Below are 12970 nucleotides of genomic sequence, written 5' to 3'. Positions count from 1 at the left end.
AACCACAGAAGCAGCTAACTAGTTCTCTTTTTGAAGGAACTTCTAAAGTATATGCTCTGTTTCTATCTCAACTCTATTGCACATATTTACAAAATATATTTGCACATTAAGGCCAAAGTTCAGTTTTTAAAAGCATTTTCATTTCAGATGTTGAATAGGGTAGTCCTTATCGAAAACAATCTGCTAGCTTCAGCATGTAGAAAGATTCAAAATTTCTGTTAGGTTCAATGACAACTCCAAGAATACACTATTTATTCAGACAATGCAAACTGCAGTTTGTCTTTTAAATAGTCGGTTGATTGATTAATAGGTTAAAAGTAACACAACTAATTGACTGCAACCTTTAATGTAATGACAGCCCTAATTAAAAGAAAACTTGCCATGTGAGAGCTTCATAATAGTTGGCTTTTTTTTTTGACTGAGCTCTTGGAAATAATACATACTGTATACATAATATACTGTAGATATTTAAGAGTATTTCCCCACTCCTTGCCACACCCAGAATTTATTTAGCATCTCTTTTCTTGCTATGCACAGTGCTTTCTACATATTGATTTATTTTATTCCCTTTGTTCTAAGTGTTATGCTTAGGGCATATTATATCCAGATTATAATATGGGACCCATATTTTCTTTTCTTAAAGGGCCACAATATGTGGTGGAATTTCTTGATTTTTTGTGTCATACTATATACAATTAAACATCCCCTGCAATTGTTCCTTTGGTAACACATGGGATGGGTACTCATTTACCCAAAATTGAAGTCCTCCCGTCAGCTTTATGGGAAATGCAATTCAGTTACATACCCTATCTTACTTCTCCTACTTGGCTAGGTAGTAGAAGTTAGAATTTTAGCATACCCATTTTGTTCTTTTTGCCAATTTATCTCTGAACTCCAGAATTTCCCACATTGTCATCCAGGCTCAAGAGTTGGGTTCTTTTGTTTTCCTGTTTCATACCAGTTTGTCTGAAAGCAAAACAAAACTGATTTTTGGTTTGTTAGGGCTATAGCCCTATGGATTTTGCAGGCAATTTCTTCTCCCATTCTTATCCTGCAACTTCAGCATTTTGCTCTTTTTTGGTTGAGAATATATTTCTCTTCCCCATTCAAGATGTTGTAGCAACACGCAGCCACGGTTGGAAAAACTGGAAAGAGTGCTTGGTTGTAGAAATGGAATTGGGGTGAAAGGAATTTACCTTCTATGAAAGTTGCTATGAAAGTTTGAAAGATAGGAACACAATTGGATAATATTATTTGGCCCTATCCTATTTTCCTATTGGTCAGTTGAAGGTGGATATTAATTGGTTCTTGCTGTTCCCCATGTATTTTAATATTTAGAATTTTGAAGAAGAAAAACTGATCACAGACAGTGGTGGGATTCAAAAAGTTTTACTACTGGTTTTGTGGCTGTGGCTTGGTGGCTGTGGCTTGGTGGGCACAGCAGGGGAAGGATATTGTAAAATCTCCATTCCCTCCAGATCAGTTGGGACTCGGGAGGCAGAGAATAGATGGAGGTGGGGCCAGCCAGAGGTGGTATTTACTGGTTCTCCGAACTACTCAAAATTTCTGCTACTGGTTCACCAAAACTGGTCAGAACCTTCTGAATACCACCTTGATGACAGATCAGTTTCAAACTGCTTTACTGGAATGGTATTGGCATTGGTATGGAAGTCCACCCCTTGTAAAAGTTGAGTTGTTTTGTGGCAGCGAAGATGGATTATATTTTCACACCTAATTATAAATGCTTTAAATTGGAAGGAACTTCACAATATAAAGTTGCCTATCTCTGCAAATTCCAGCAAAGAGACACCTATGGGATGGATTGCCTGTTTCTCCTGTTTCTTTGCCATCTGTCTCAAGTTCCAAGAATATGTTTAAAGATGCATAAGCAAAACAAATATTGAATGAATAACAAATTGTGCTAAACAAACTATTTCTTTTCCAACAGGTTCTTCTTGAAATTTTTTCTTAAATGTAACCAGAACTGCTTAAAAAATGCAGGAAATCCACGAGACATGCGGAGATTTCAGGTTAGTGACACTTTCTGCCTTGATCAATCTCTTTTTGAAAGTATGAGCTAAGAAAAAATTCAGCCAGGGAACCTAGCTATTTTATTTCTGCATATTGTAGGCAAGTTTTTATCTAACATTTGGGAAACACTTTAGAATTTCAGCCTGAGAATTATCAATGACAGTACAGGTAGTCCTTGTTTACTGATCAGTCAACAACCATTAGAAGTGAGGACAATGCTGAATGGCCTTATGACTAGTTTTCATAATTTCAGCCAAGACAACAACCTGGCAATCACATAATTGCAATTCCGATGCTTGATGACTGGTTTGCAGTTGTGACAGTTGCAGCATCCCTTAGTCACATGATGAAAATTGTGATCTTCACAGTCAGCTTCTGACAACAAAATCAGTGGAGAAGCTGGCAAGAGGTCAAAAATGGCAATCACGTGATTTAACACTTAATGACTATTCAGAATTAACTTAACAACTACAATGGGAATTGCTGCAGCTGCCATTGTTAAGTCGGTGTGGTCTTAGCAACAGAGTTATCTGTCTTAATTATTGCTATTAAGCTAGGATTACCTGTACAGGATCAAATAATTCTTAAAACAGCAACAAATAAATCAAACAAACACAGATCTTACAAGAATTGAAAAATAGATTAAACTAGATGTATACAGATATGATCTAATAATTTAGGCCAATTCCACTAGACATTTGAGCCTGGTATGCTCAGATTTGCTGCCCTAGGTGGTGAGATTGAATCAAATTTATTTCATTGTTTGACTCATGGATCGCAGGAAAATCAGAACCCTTGTGCAATTAGTCTAAAATCTTTCCACTTGATATGACAATACTGCAAGGCATTAAAAAATAGGTTCTTTGGAAAGGCTTTTCAGGAAAAAAACAGAGGATATAACTGAGTAGAACAGATACATTAGACAAAGTGAGCAGTTCATATCTGCGTGCAAATGACTTTGACATCCTTGTAGGGCGTCAGATATATATGAACCCAGCATTCCTAAGCAGGTAGCCTCTATCCACTTGAGTAATCCTGGTTAATGTTCATGTTTTTGCATTTCTTTAATATAACACTATTCCAGCAGAAAAACTCCTGGCTTTCTATGAAATAACCTCATTCCAAAACTGCTACAGTGGTTAAATCATAGATCCTTTTGGTCTCTGGCATACTAAGAGAACTTTTTCAAGGAAAATATCTTGTTTATCTTTTTTTAATCTTACCTCCCTATGCAATTTATTCAGAGGACTGCCTTTTGTAATAGTACAAGATATGTTTAAGCCTTTAATATGAACTAAAACTTACATTTTCATGGAGGTTTTTTGGGGGAGGGGGCTTAAAGATAGTTTGTAATGTTGAGAACCAGTTTGGTCTAATGTAGTGGTTCCCAACGTGGGGCCCACATCCCACAGGGGGGCAATTTGGTTTTTAATGTGGGAAATTTGAACCTTGTTTAAACCAAGTTAATGGCCTTTTAGGCTTTCTACGCTTAAGTAGAGTTCACTTTTTGAGTAAAGTTAGAATTGTATGTGATGTGGGGGAGAGTGGCATCAGGATTTTAGAGATGTTTAGGTGGGACATGGACCAAAAAGGTTGTGAACCACTGGTCTCATGGTTAAAGTACTAGGCTAGAAAGCAGGAGACCCTGAATTCAACTCCTGCTTTACCAATGAAAGTCAGCTGGTTGACCCTGAGCCAGTCCTCTCTCAGCCGAATTCATCTCACAGAGAGGAATAGGAGGAGGAATGGATGTTGAATATGTTCTCCTTGAGTTATTTGTAAACATAATAAAGGTGAGATATACAGCAAATAAATAAATAAATAAATAAATAAATAAATAAATAAATAAATAAATAAATAAATAAAAATTGAAAACCATACATCCCTATAATACAGGATAGAACAATATAATCATTATATTATGATCTTATTGAGATATATAAACATAATCACCCCATCTCCTGAACTAAGCTCAATATAAGATGGACAGCTATATAAATGTTATAGATAATAAGATGGACAGCTATATAAATGTTATAGATAATAAAATATAACAAAAGTAGAATTGTGGGGCAGGGTTACGACTGCCTGAAACTCATATTTTTCTTAATCAATCATTTAATGTTTTTATTTAATATTTTTTATGGGGGAAGATCAATTAAGAATGAAGACTTCAGGTATTAGTCCCTTTCCATTCAAAGAGGCATAGGATCACTGTCAAAAACATATATAGGATTACTCTGTTACCAAGAAGAAACCCTGTGGCTTTCTGAGTGAAAAAACATAGAATTAATCTCTTAGCTCTGTATTTTTTATTTTCATAGTGTAGATGATAAGGAAGACAATAATTGGAAAAATTACCAAAATGTATGTGGGCATTTGTGTATATGTTTCTATGAGTGTTCCTGATAAAGTTGCTTATAAATATAATACATATAATTATGTTTACATTGCACTTTAAAGCCGTAAATGATTTAATGTCCAATTATCTGAGAATGTGCCTTATTGGAAGAAGCTGTATAAGTACTGAATTCAGCAGGATGCTGTCTTAAAAATGCTATAAATTTCAGAGCATTTTCTTTCTCATACACAGAAGGCATGTCAAACTCTCTAAAAGAAAGTTTTCTTGGAAGTTGCTCTTGGCTCCCACATTCTTTGACTTGAAGGAAAGGGTATGACTCTGCTCTTCACTGAGGCCTTTTGAGTTGGATTGTTACTGATTCTAGCTGCTGTTGATGCAGTTTTAATGCATGATTTAACTTTAATATTATATGTCTTAGGTGTCTTGAGCACTCTTGTCTCTCCCCCCAAAGCACTCAGTTTGAAGTCTCCATAGAATAGGTTTGCAAGCTGCCTTTCTGACACATTTTGTCTAGTTCCTTTGATGTACTTCTCATCTTTTGCCAGGACTACTTCATATTTCATTATCAAAAATCAGATCCATTCCAGCTGCCATCATCTCGGTAGCACTTTGTTCATTTCCAGTATTTTTGCTTCTCTTCCTGGGCCACCTTATTAGACATAATAAATGAAGAAAATGCAATCTTGCCCCCATCTCCCTCAGTCTTCTGCTCAGTGCTTCATAGTCCTTTACAGTGTCTTCAAGTCTATGATTGGTTGGATTCCTACATGGATCAATAGAAACAGGAGGAGGTGATTGTCACATCCCAATTGGATGCTCCAGGCTCTTCATATGCTATCTGGATGAATGACAGATTACTGCTTTGGTCTCATTCAGTGGAAGGTCTCTGATCAGCCCTACTGGTGGCTTCCTTGTCTTCAGGGCAGGCACAAGAATCCTCCTTTTTGCCTTGAGCCTATTGAGTTGTCGTTTTTAATTCCTGAACCTGCTATTCATCTCAGATCCATTACCAACTACCATAATGGCAATTGGAAATTGGTAATGTCTTAGGTTGTTTCCTTTCCTTTCCTTTCTTTTCCTTTCCTTTCATTGTCTGATTACAGACCTTAACATTTCCCAGTTTGTAATTTTTGATGCAGAATGGTTAGGGACTTCTTAGCTGTATTTCCCCAGATTTTCTTCTGTTTTGTCTTGGCCTCGATAAACCTAGCCTATTTTTCCAGAATATCCACCAGTTAAATCTGCTTCATAGATAAGGGCATCTAGCATGAGCAGCCAAGGCTAAAGACTGTCAAAGCATCAGTTCAAAGCTACCTGTTCTTCTGCCAGTTCAGAATTCCCCCAAGATGTAAGCTGATTTTCATATGGTAATGCTTTTGTGTGTTATGTCAGAAGAGCAATCAAAAGTTTGTGTAGGTGACCAGGTAGGACATAAGAGAGGTTGTTGATCTCTTGACTTGTAAAGACATTCTGTCAGGCAAGCTGAGCCTCACAGCAGTTAAGCTTTCCATGTGTAAACAGAGACTGCTTAATTACACGGGTCATGTCAATTAGCGTGACCATAGCATTTTAAGGAAATTAATCACTTTCAGCAGAGCAGATCACCCTTCATACTTTTAAAATCCAGCCTGTCTTCTTCAGTGAACAAAAAATAATAATCTATTTCTATGGGCAATGGTTATGATTTTTTCTCCCTCCTACCCTCCTAGCTTCCTGATCTGGTGCTTGAACGTTTGTAGAAAACAAGTCTAGCTTCTTGTTGATGATGCAATTTATTTATTGTAGCTGGGCAAGGAAAGCACCAGTTGGCCATTGTCAGAGCCACGATGTTAAGAGGACAGCCTCCTTGCCCAAGCTATGATGCTTCCTTTCATGAGACAACTCACACATTCCTATAGTTCCAGCTTAATATGTCCCTCTTCTCCATGAACTGTTCATCTCAGCATCGATCACCTGAATTTAGATTGAATATAAAATATTGATAAAACATTTTGCAATTGAGTTCTGTTATGAAAAGCAGATATGATTGTTGTGATGTAAAAATATAATTCTAACTCTTATATATTCTTAAGGTTCAGTTCATGGGCTATCTCCCACACACTTGATAGACTTACTTTAGAATTTTCCCGAGTGTTGACTGTTTAGGGAAGAAGTTCCTGTGGATTTTTACTCTGCCAGTCATTGCCATCTATAGGGGGTGGTGCTCATCTCCATTTTGAGGCCGTTGAGCCAGTGTTGTCTGAAGATGCTTTTGTAGTCATAACAAAAGGGAGCACTGTTACTTTCACAATGATGTAGTACCTATTTATCTAGTCACATTTGCATATTTTTGAACTGCTAGGTTGGCAGATCTGGAGAAATAACAGAATACATGAGTCTCGAACCTGGGTGGTCAGCTTTCCAGTTGACAAGCCCAGGGTCTTAAGTACTGTGCCACTGCACCACCCTGTTTGAAGAAGTGTGAACAGATAATGTGAATGTATAATATTCAATGTTCACCCTAGAGTTAATTAAGACATATTTATTTATTTATTTGAAACATTTATATAGCCACCCATTTTATACAAAACTCTGAGCAACCTCAGAATACTTGTGATAATATAAATTATTTGAGAATATAATGGTGGCAGACATAAAATGAAAAAAGCTGGGATTGTACAGTATCTCTTTGATACATGCAACATAATCCAAATATTCTATTTGTAATTGTTATTTCAATTACAATTTGAAAGAACTGCACTATCCTTTTGATTGGATAACAAATGAATGCATGTGAACAATTTTAACACATGCAGGAATGATAATGGAGTGAGATAAAGTTTTATCTAGATCAGGGAACAGGGGTGTCAAACTCACGTTGTCACAGTGGTGTCACGTGACGTATCAGGACTTTTCCCGCCTTCACTAAAATGGGGGTGGGCTGGCCAGCACATGACGCATCTGGCCCTCCAGCCATCAGTTGACAGCCCTGATCTAGATTGTTAGGAAAAAATAATTGATCAAATTTATGCCTTCCATGGAAGTAAATGGCAATATAGAATCGTTCTGTATTTTATTTATTTCTCAAATTCCTCTCCTGCCTTTCTTCCAACTGATAATCCCCATGATATCTGCCCTCAATTCTTTAACATTGATGGAAAAAAGATTATTAAATAAATTTAGCACATACCAGTATTATTGTTGCAAATAGGACATTTCATTTTTTTATATTATATAAACAGCTGGAATAAAAACTGATCTGAAAATATTTGAAGGAGTCAGCTGGAAATAAAGTTGCAGCGTTCCAATGCTAGGAATACAAAGTAGACATTGTGGCAGTGCATTAGAAATTAAGTTCTGTTTTGACAATATTATTTTGTTGTGAGTTTGGTGATTCATTGGTGATTCAGTGCTGAGACTATTCAAGAGATGCAAATGACATTTCATGAGGCTAATTTTAAAAATCGGCAATGAGTGACTATATTTTAATCATCATGAAGCTTTTACCTAAATTTAGGTCAGGCTTTTAGTATCTTGGGACTAGAAGTTGAGTTACAAAATAATAATAGATTCATGCTGCCAGAATCTGTCTAGAAATTAACTCAGCCTCTTTCACAAAGCGTTCAGAGGTGTAAACAAAATAAAGTGTAGATTACTGAAAATATCAGGAATGTGCCATAGATTAACTTAACCTAATGGTGTGTAGTCCAAACAGTGATCAATAAAACTCTTAATCTTGAAATATTAGATGAAGAATTCTGTGATGGTTCTAAGTGTGAGGAATGGTTGTAAGTCGCTCTTTTGAATGGCATTGTGTTCTGTCCCCCCTTCCTCACTCGTTAACCAACGACAGGCAAACAAACTTAAAAGGAACTCTCTTTATTAGTTCTCGGCTCAGACTGGCTGCGAGCCCAAAAATAACATAAATAGAAGTCTCCGACAAGAATGCAAAACAAAACTCTTACAAGTAATGCACTTCTCCAAGTGTATCCTTGAATCAGGGTTACAGGATTACAGAAAGCCAAAGCAACCAGGGCATGGCACCATCTGTCCTTTTTTCTCCAAAACCCCACTAACGAGCCCCAGCTGCATCGTTAATCTTGCATCCCGAAAAGACTCACAGAGGACTGCTGCTGAGTCACAACAGCATTGTAACTTTGAATGGTCACTTAATGAATGGTTGTAAGTAGAGGACTACCTATACGTGAAGAGATGACGGTACTGCTGAATCCCCCTCCCCCCCCCATTTGCTTTTCCCAAATTGAAAACTGTGTTTTCTTCACAACATTTGGATAGGTTTGAGATTTGGCAGGCTTGTCCATACCCATGTTTACATGAATTTGTCAGCACTTCATTAATCAATTTTTAAACAGAAATTTACTTTTTTTTTTCTCCCTTCATCTGTTGGTATGCACTTTTTAAAAGGTTGCTTCTTTGCATACTTTTTACCTTATGGTTGTGATTTTTTTAAAAAAAAAAACTAAAACAAAACTTGTTTCTGTTGCAAGTTAATTTTGCATATGCTTTGATCAAGATACAGTCCATTAATGCAGCAATTGAAATGAGTTGCCTTTTTAAAGAGATATTTGGATCATAGTTAAGAAATTCATTCTCTCTCGAGAAGTTTTCCTCACTCTTATGGGATTTCTCAGTTTCCAGAATAAAGGTATGAGTGGCCTTTAGTCATAAAACAGCCAGTATCCCTTACAAGAGTGTTCAGAACAGACTAGTTTTTCCCCATTTCACAAAATATTAATGTTTAATATTGTATATACTGAATATGTTTTTCTTAAAACTATATGACCTCTGATTAAAGTAATGCATGCTTGTGTGGAAACAATAGGTTTCTTTTTCTTGTTCTACAGGTGCACTATGAATAATCACTTCTGAAAGCAGACCACCAAATAACCACTAGTATTTTTTTCATACTTCCTGATGCTGGAAACAGTTTCTCTAGGGGATTCCTTTTTATAGTTATTTTTTCTCCTAATGGCTATAAAAGAACCACCCTGGTATGGCATCACTGTAGTAAATCATGTTCTAGTCAAGGAAGCTAGGTAGCAAGATTATGTTATGCAATGAATGAGTTGGACTGAGCCCCCGGTGTTGCAGATGTTGTGGGTAGCAAGAATTAAATAACGGATTTCAGTGAGATTACTCCAGTTAAAAAAAAAAAGTTAATCAATGTTCTCCTGCGGAGAAAAATATTGCATTCTCTTTTATAGGCTCAGAGCTCCCTATATAGCATTATTTGAAACTCTGATTTAGTTCTTTTAAATGGAATAGTATTAAACACTAGGATTTGTTAGGATTTATGCTCTTCAAATACTTTAGTCTGTTATTTTTTTTTCTTTTCCTTTATTCCTATTCCTCTATATGGTTGGTTTTTAAATCTATGTATTAACAGCATTTTCAGGCAGCCAAAAAAAATCAGTATGAAAATCAACCTTAAAATAGAACAGAACAGAATGAGGCATTCCTAATAAATTTGGAGGATGCCTATAGAGGGAAACTTTGTGTTGGTTCCTGACCATTTTTCTTAAGATAACAATGTCATGTATTTCTTATTGAATAGGAGCAAAATCCTCTGTCCTGGATACCAGCATATTTGAAAAGTATTCATAAATTACCAATTTCTAGATTTGTCTCTTCCACCTCCACCCTGGAACTCTTCCCCGTGTAAAAACAACCATTTCTTGTGTCTCCTATTGCTTAAGCAAATGGATTAATCATTGTAGAAAAATACATAATACTCCAGTGCCTTGACATGCAAGGGCCTTAGGTGTCCTGTAGAGATGTCAGTGGTATTACATGCAACTTGATGTAATTATGTAATGATGGCATGTCACAAACGACATACAGTATTTCATTTGCTTCATTTGCACAATGACATCATGATGCGGATACTATCTCAGGTTCCTTCCCACCAGTGCAGATGCCCATGAAAACATGGTGTTACAGTATCCGAGTATCTTAGTATCTTGTGTAGGGTTTTTGCTTTATCTATTTATAAAATTCAGTAATACTATAAATATATTGGGGATGTTTGCATTTTTCAGTTGACTTAAATGGCCAAGATTGTAGAATGTAACCCAAGATAACTAATATTTTTAGTAAGAGCTATTAGTTAACTTTTTTAGTTGAAACAGTTCAATATTCCATATATATATTGGGCAAATTAAAGTGACTGATCCTAGGAGCCCTGGTGGTACAGTGGTTAGAATGCAGCATTGCAGGTTAACTCTGTTCATAGCCAGGAGTTCAGTGCTGATTGGCTTGAGGTTGACTTGGTGTTCCATCCTTCTAAGGTCATTAAAATGAGGATTCAGATTGTTGGGGGCAATATAGTGACATTTGTAAACAACTCATAGAGTGCTGTAAAGCATTAGCGTTCGGTATATAACTCTAAATGCTATTCCTATTCTATTGCTAGTGTTATTGCTATCATTACAATCTTGTATTTAAGGATTTTCACTAAATAGTGCTTTGCATGAAATCTCTGTTAAGGCACAGGCAGTTTTCTATCCAGGTACGTATTTGCCATATAGAGAACTGTCTCTATGAATCTTGATTATTTAAAAAAAAAAAAATTTAATTTAATTCCAAACTTTGGCTGATGTGTTCTTTTTCAGTATTCTCTAACTAGCATGCTGGTTCTATCTCGCTCAGTACTCTAACTTCTAAAACTGTTTAAATATCTAATGAAATGAGCTAATGGCATTCTGTGACAAACTATATCCAGACACAAATCATTCACAGGCTTGTAAACATTAATAAATTGAGGAGAGGAGGGGAGGGAGGGACAGATTAAATAAACAGAAAATTGGAACTGCTGGATGAAACAGTGTTTTAGGTCAAGAAATGACAAAACATGTTTTTGAGAAATTTACTATGGTTTATGAAATATTACTTTGAAAACTTTGCTTCATTTTCTTCCCTTTCACCCATTTCAAGCCCCATAAGGAAATTCTTGCCAGCAACCCTTTCTGTTCATGCAACTTTGAGAGGGTAACAGCTTCCTTGGAGAATTGAAGAAATGTTTGCCAATCCTTGTAAAGCATTTCACCTCTTCAGAGGCTAAAGCTTCTCAATACCAAGAACAATTAAAGCAAGAGCCTTGTGGAGCGACTGGGGAATTCAGCAAAATAAATCAGAAACTCTCTTCCTTGGCTCTGGAGGGTAGCCTCATTATAAGAGCAGATCTATTAGCCCCTTTGCCATTGTCTTTCATTTCTCAAGTGAGGTGATTCTAATTAAATTAATCTGCATGTCAATCTATCGGTGATCAATCAAAGAGGCTGAGGTCTCCCTTAGCAGCGCTGTGCTTGAGGCTGACAGGGGCTGATAATGGAGGAAGAAATAAACTGTCGAGCAAAGTTAATTAGTCAACATAATAGGTGGATTAAACAGGAGCCAGCTGATTGCAGTTTCACATGTTGAAGCATGAGGTGGGAGCTGAAACTGCAATTAACAGACAATTATTATATTTGGTTGTAAGAGGTCGCATGAATAAACATATCTCAGTGGGTTTCCATTTTTAATCCCCCTTCCTTGTTTAATTTAAGGAGAAGTGTAGGTCATTTCTTCTTATTGTTTTAGCAAAAGTTCTGGAAGGCAGGTTCATGGGAGGGAAACTGTAATTAGCTCGGGATGCTTAATGAGTGGTAGTGGAATGGAAACATAGCCTTTAGGTTGAACGCGTAGTTAGGCAGTCACAAAAAAGAACAACAACACAGTCACACAGATGCAGAATTTCCCTAAAACTTGAGAGAAAACAGGTTTTGTGAAAATGTCCCGCCACAATTTTCATTGGTGATTTGTTTTGTTGATTCATCATCCCGGTTGGAATACGTCCTGTTGAATGTATAACTAATCAGATACAGTATTTGTTATTAATCTGTTTCTCTCCCTTTCCCCCATCCCTCTCCATGATCAAACACAACAGTACATTAATATTAGTGTGGACAGGCATTTATTCACAATAAGGGTGGTTCTTTTATCACCTACATCAGGGGTGTCAACCTCACGTCATCATGACATTATCATGTGACATATCAGGACATTTCCCCCTCTTCACTAAATCAGGGGTGGGCATGATCAGCACATGACACATCCAGCCCGTGGGCCACAAGTTTGATAGCCCTGACCTACATCATCTACAACATACATCTATGAGGATGTTATCTGGTTAGGGAAACGGAAAGTCTGCAAGAAAAGAAGCAAGCTCAGAGAGCACCAACGACCTCTCATGTCAACCCTGAGCTACAACTATCCTTTATCGGAATAAATGGCTGTTGTGTTTGATCATGGTAACAGATTGACTTAATGCTAAGGCTATATTTCTTTACAGTAATCAACATCAGTATTATTATAACTGTTATTATTTTAAATTTTAAATAAATTCTGGCAGACTACTGGAGACTCACAACAATACTAGTCTGAAAGAAACAAACAACATAAATAAAAAGTACAATACATGTTTATAATATCTCTAATCAGAAATTAGTTCATATAGCATAACTAGATAGCTAAGCTTCTAAATGTGGATGGTCCATGGTTATTCCCACGAAGCCTTCCAAGGTTTTTGATCTTTGATAA

The 12970-nt window shown here is 36.5% G+C and overlaps 1 protein-coding gene across 2 annotated transcripts in view; it reads left to right on the top strand.

Moving 5' to 3' along the window:
• Positions 1–12970, top strand: part of EBF1 (EBF transcription factor 1) — a 348388-nt gene that overhangs the window by 243252 nt on the left and 92166 nt on the right. For both annotated transcript variants that reach the window (XM_032212355.1, XM_032212354.1), the window contains exon 7: positions 1949–2030. In XM_032212355.1, the coding sequence (XP_032068246.1) occupies positions 1949–2030 (82 nt within the window). The remainder of the gene's footprint in view (positions 1–1948; positions 2031–12970) is intronic.

The sequence above is a fragment of the Thamnophis elegans genome, chromosome 2 (assembly GCF_009769535.1).
Source record: "Thamnophis elegans isolate rThaEle1 chromosome 2, rThaEle1.pri, whole genome shotgun sequence".
Taxonomy (NCBI): domain Eukaryota; kingdom Metazoa; phylum Chordata; class Lepidosauria; order Squamata; family Colubridae; genus Thamnophis; species Thamnophis elegans.
This window is presented reverse-complemented; position numbering and strand designations above follow the sequence as displayed.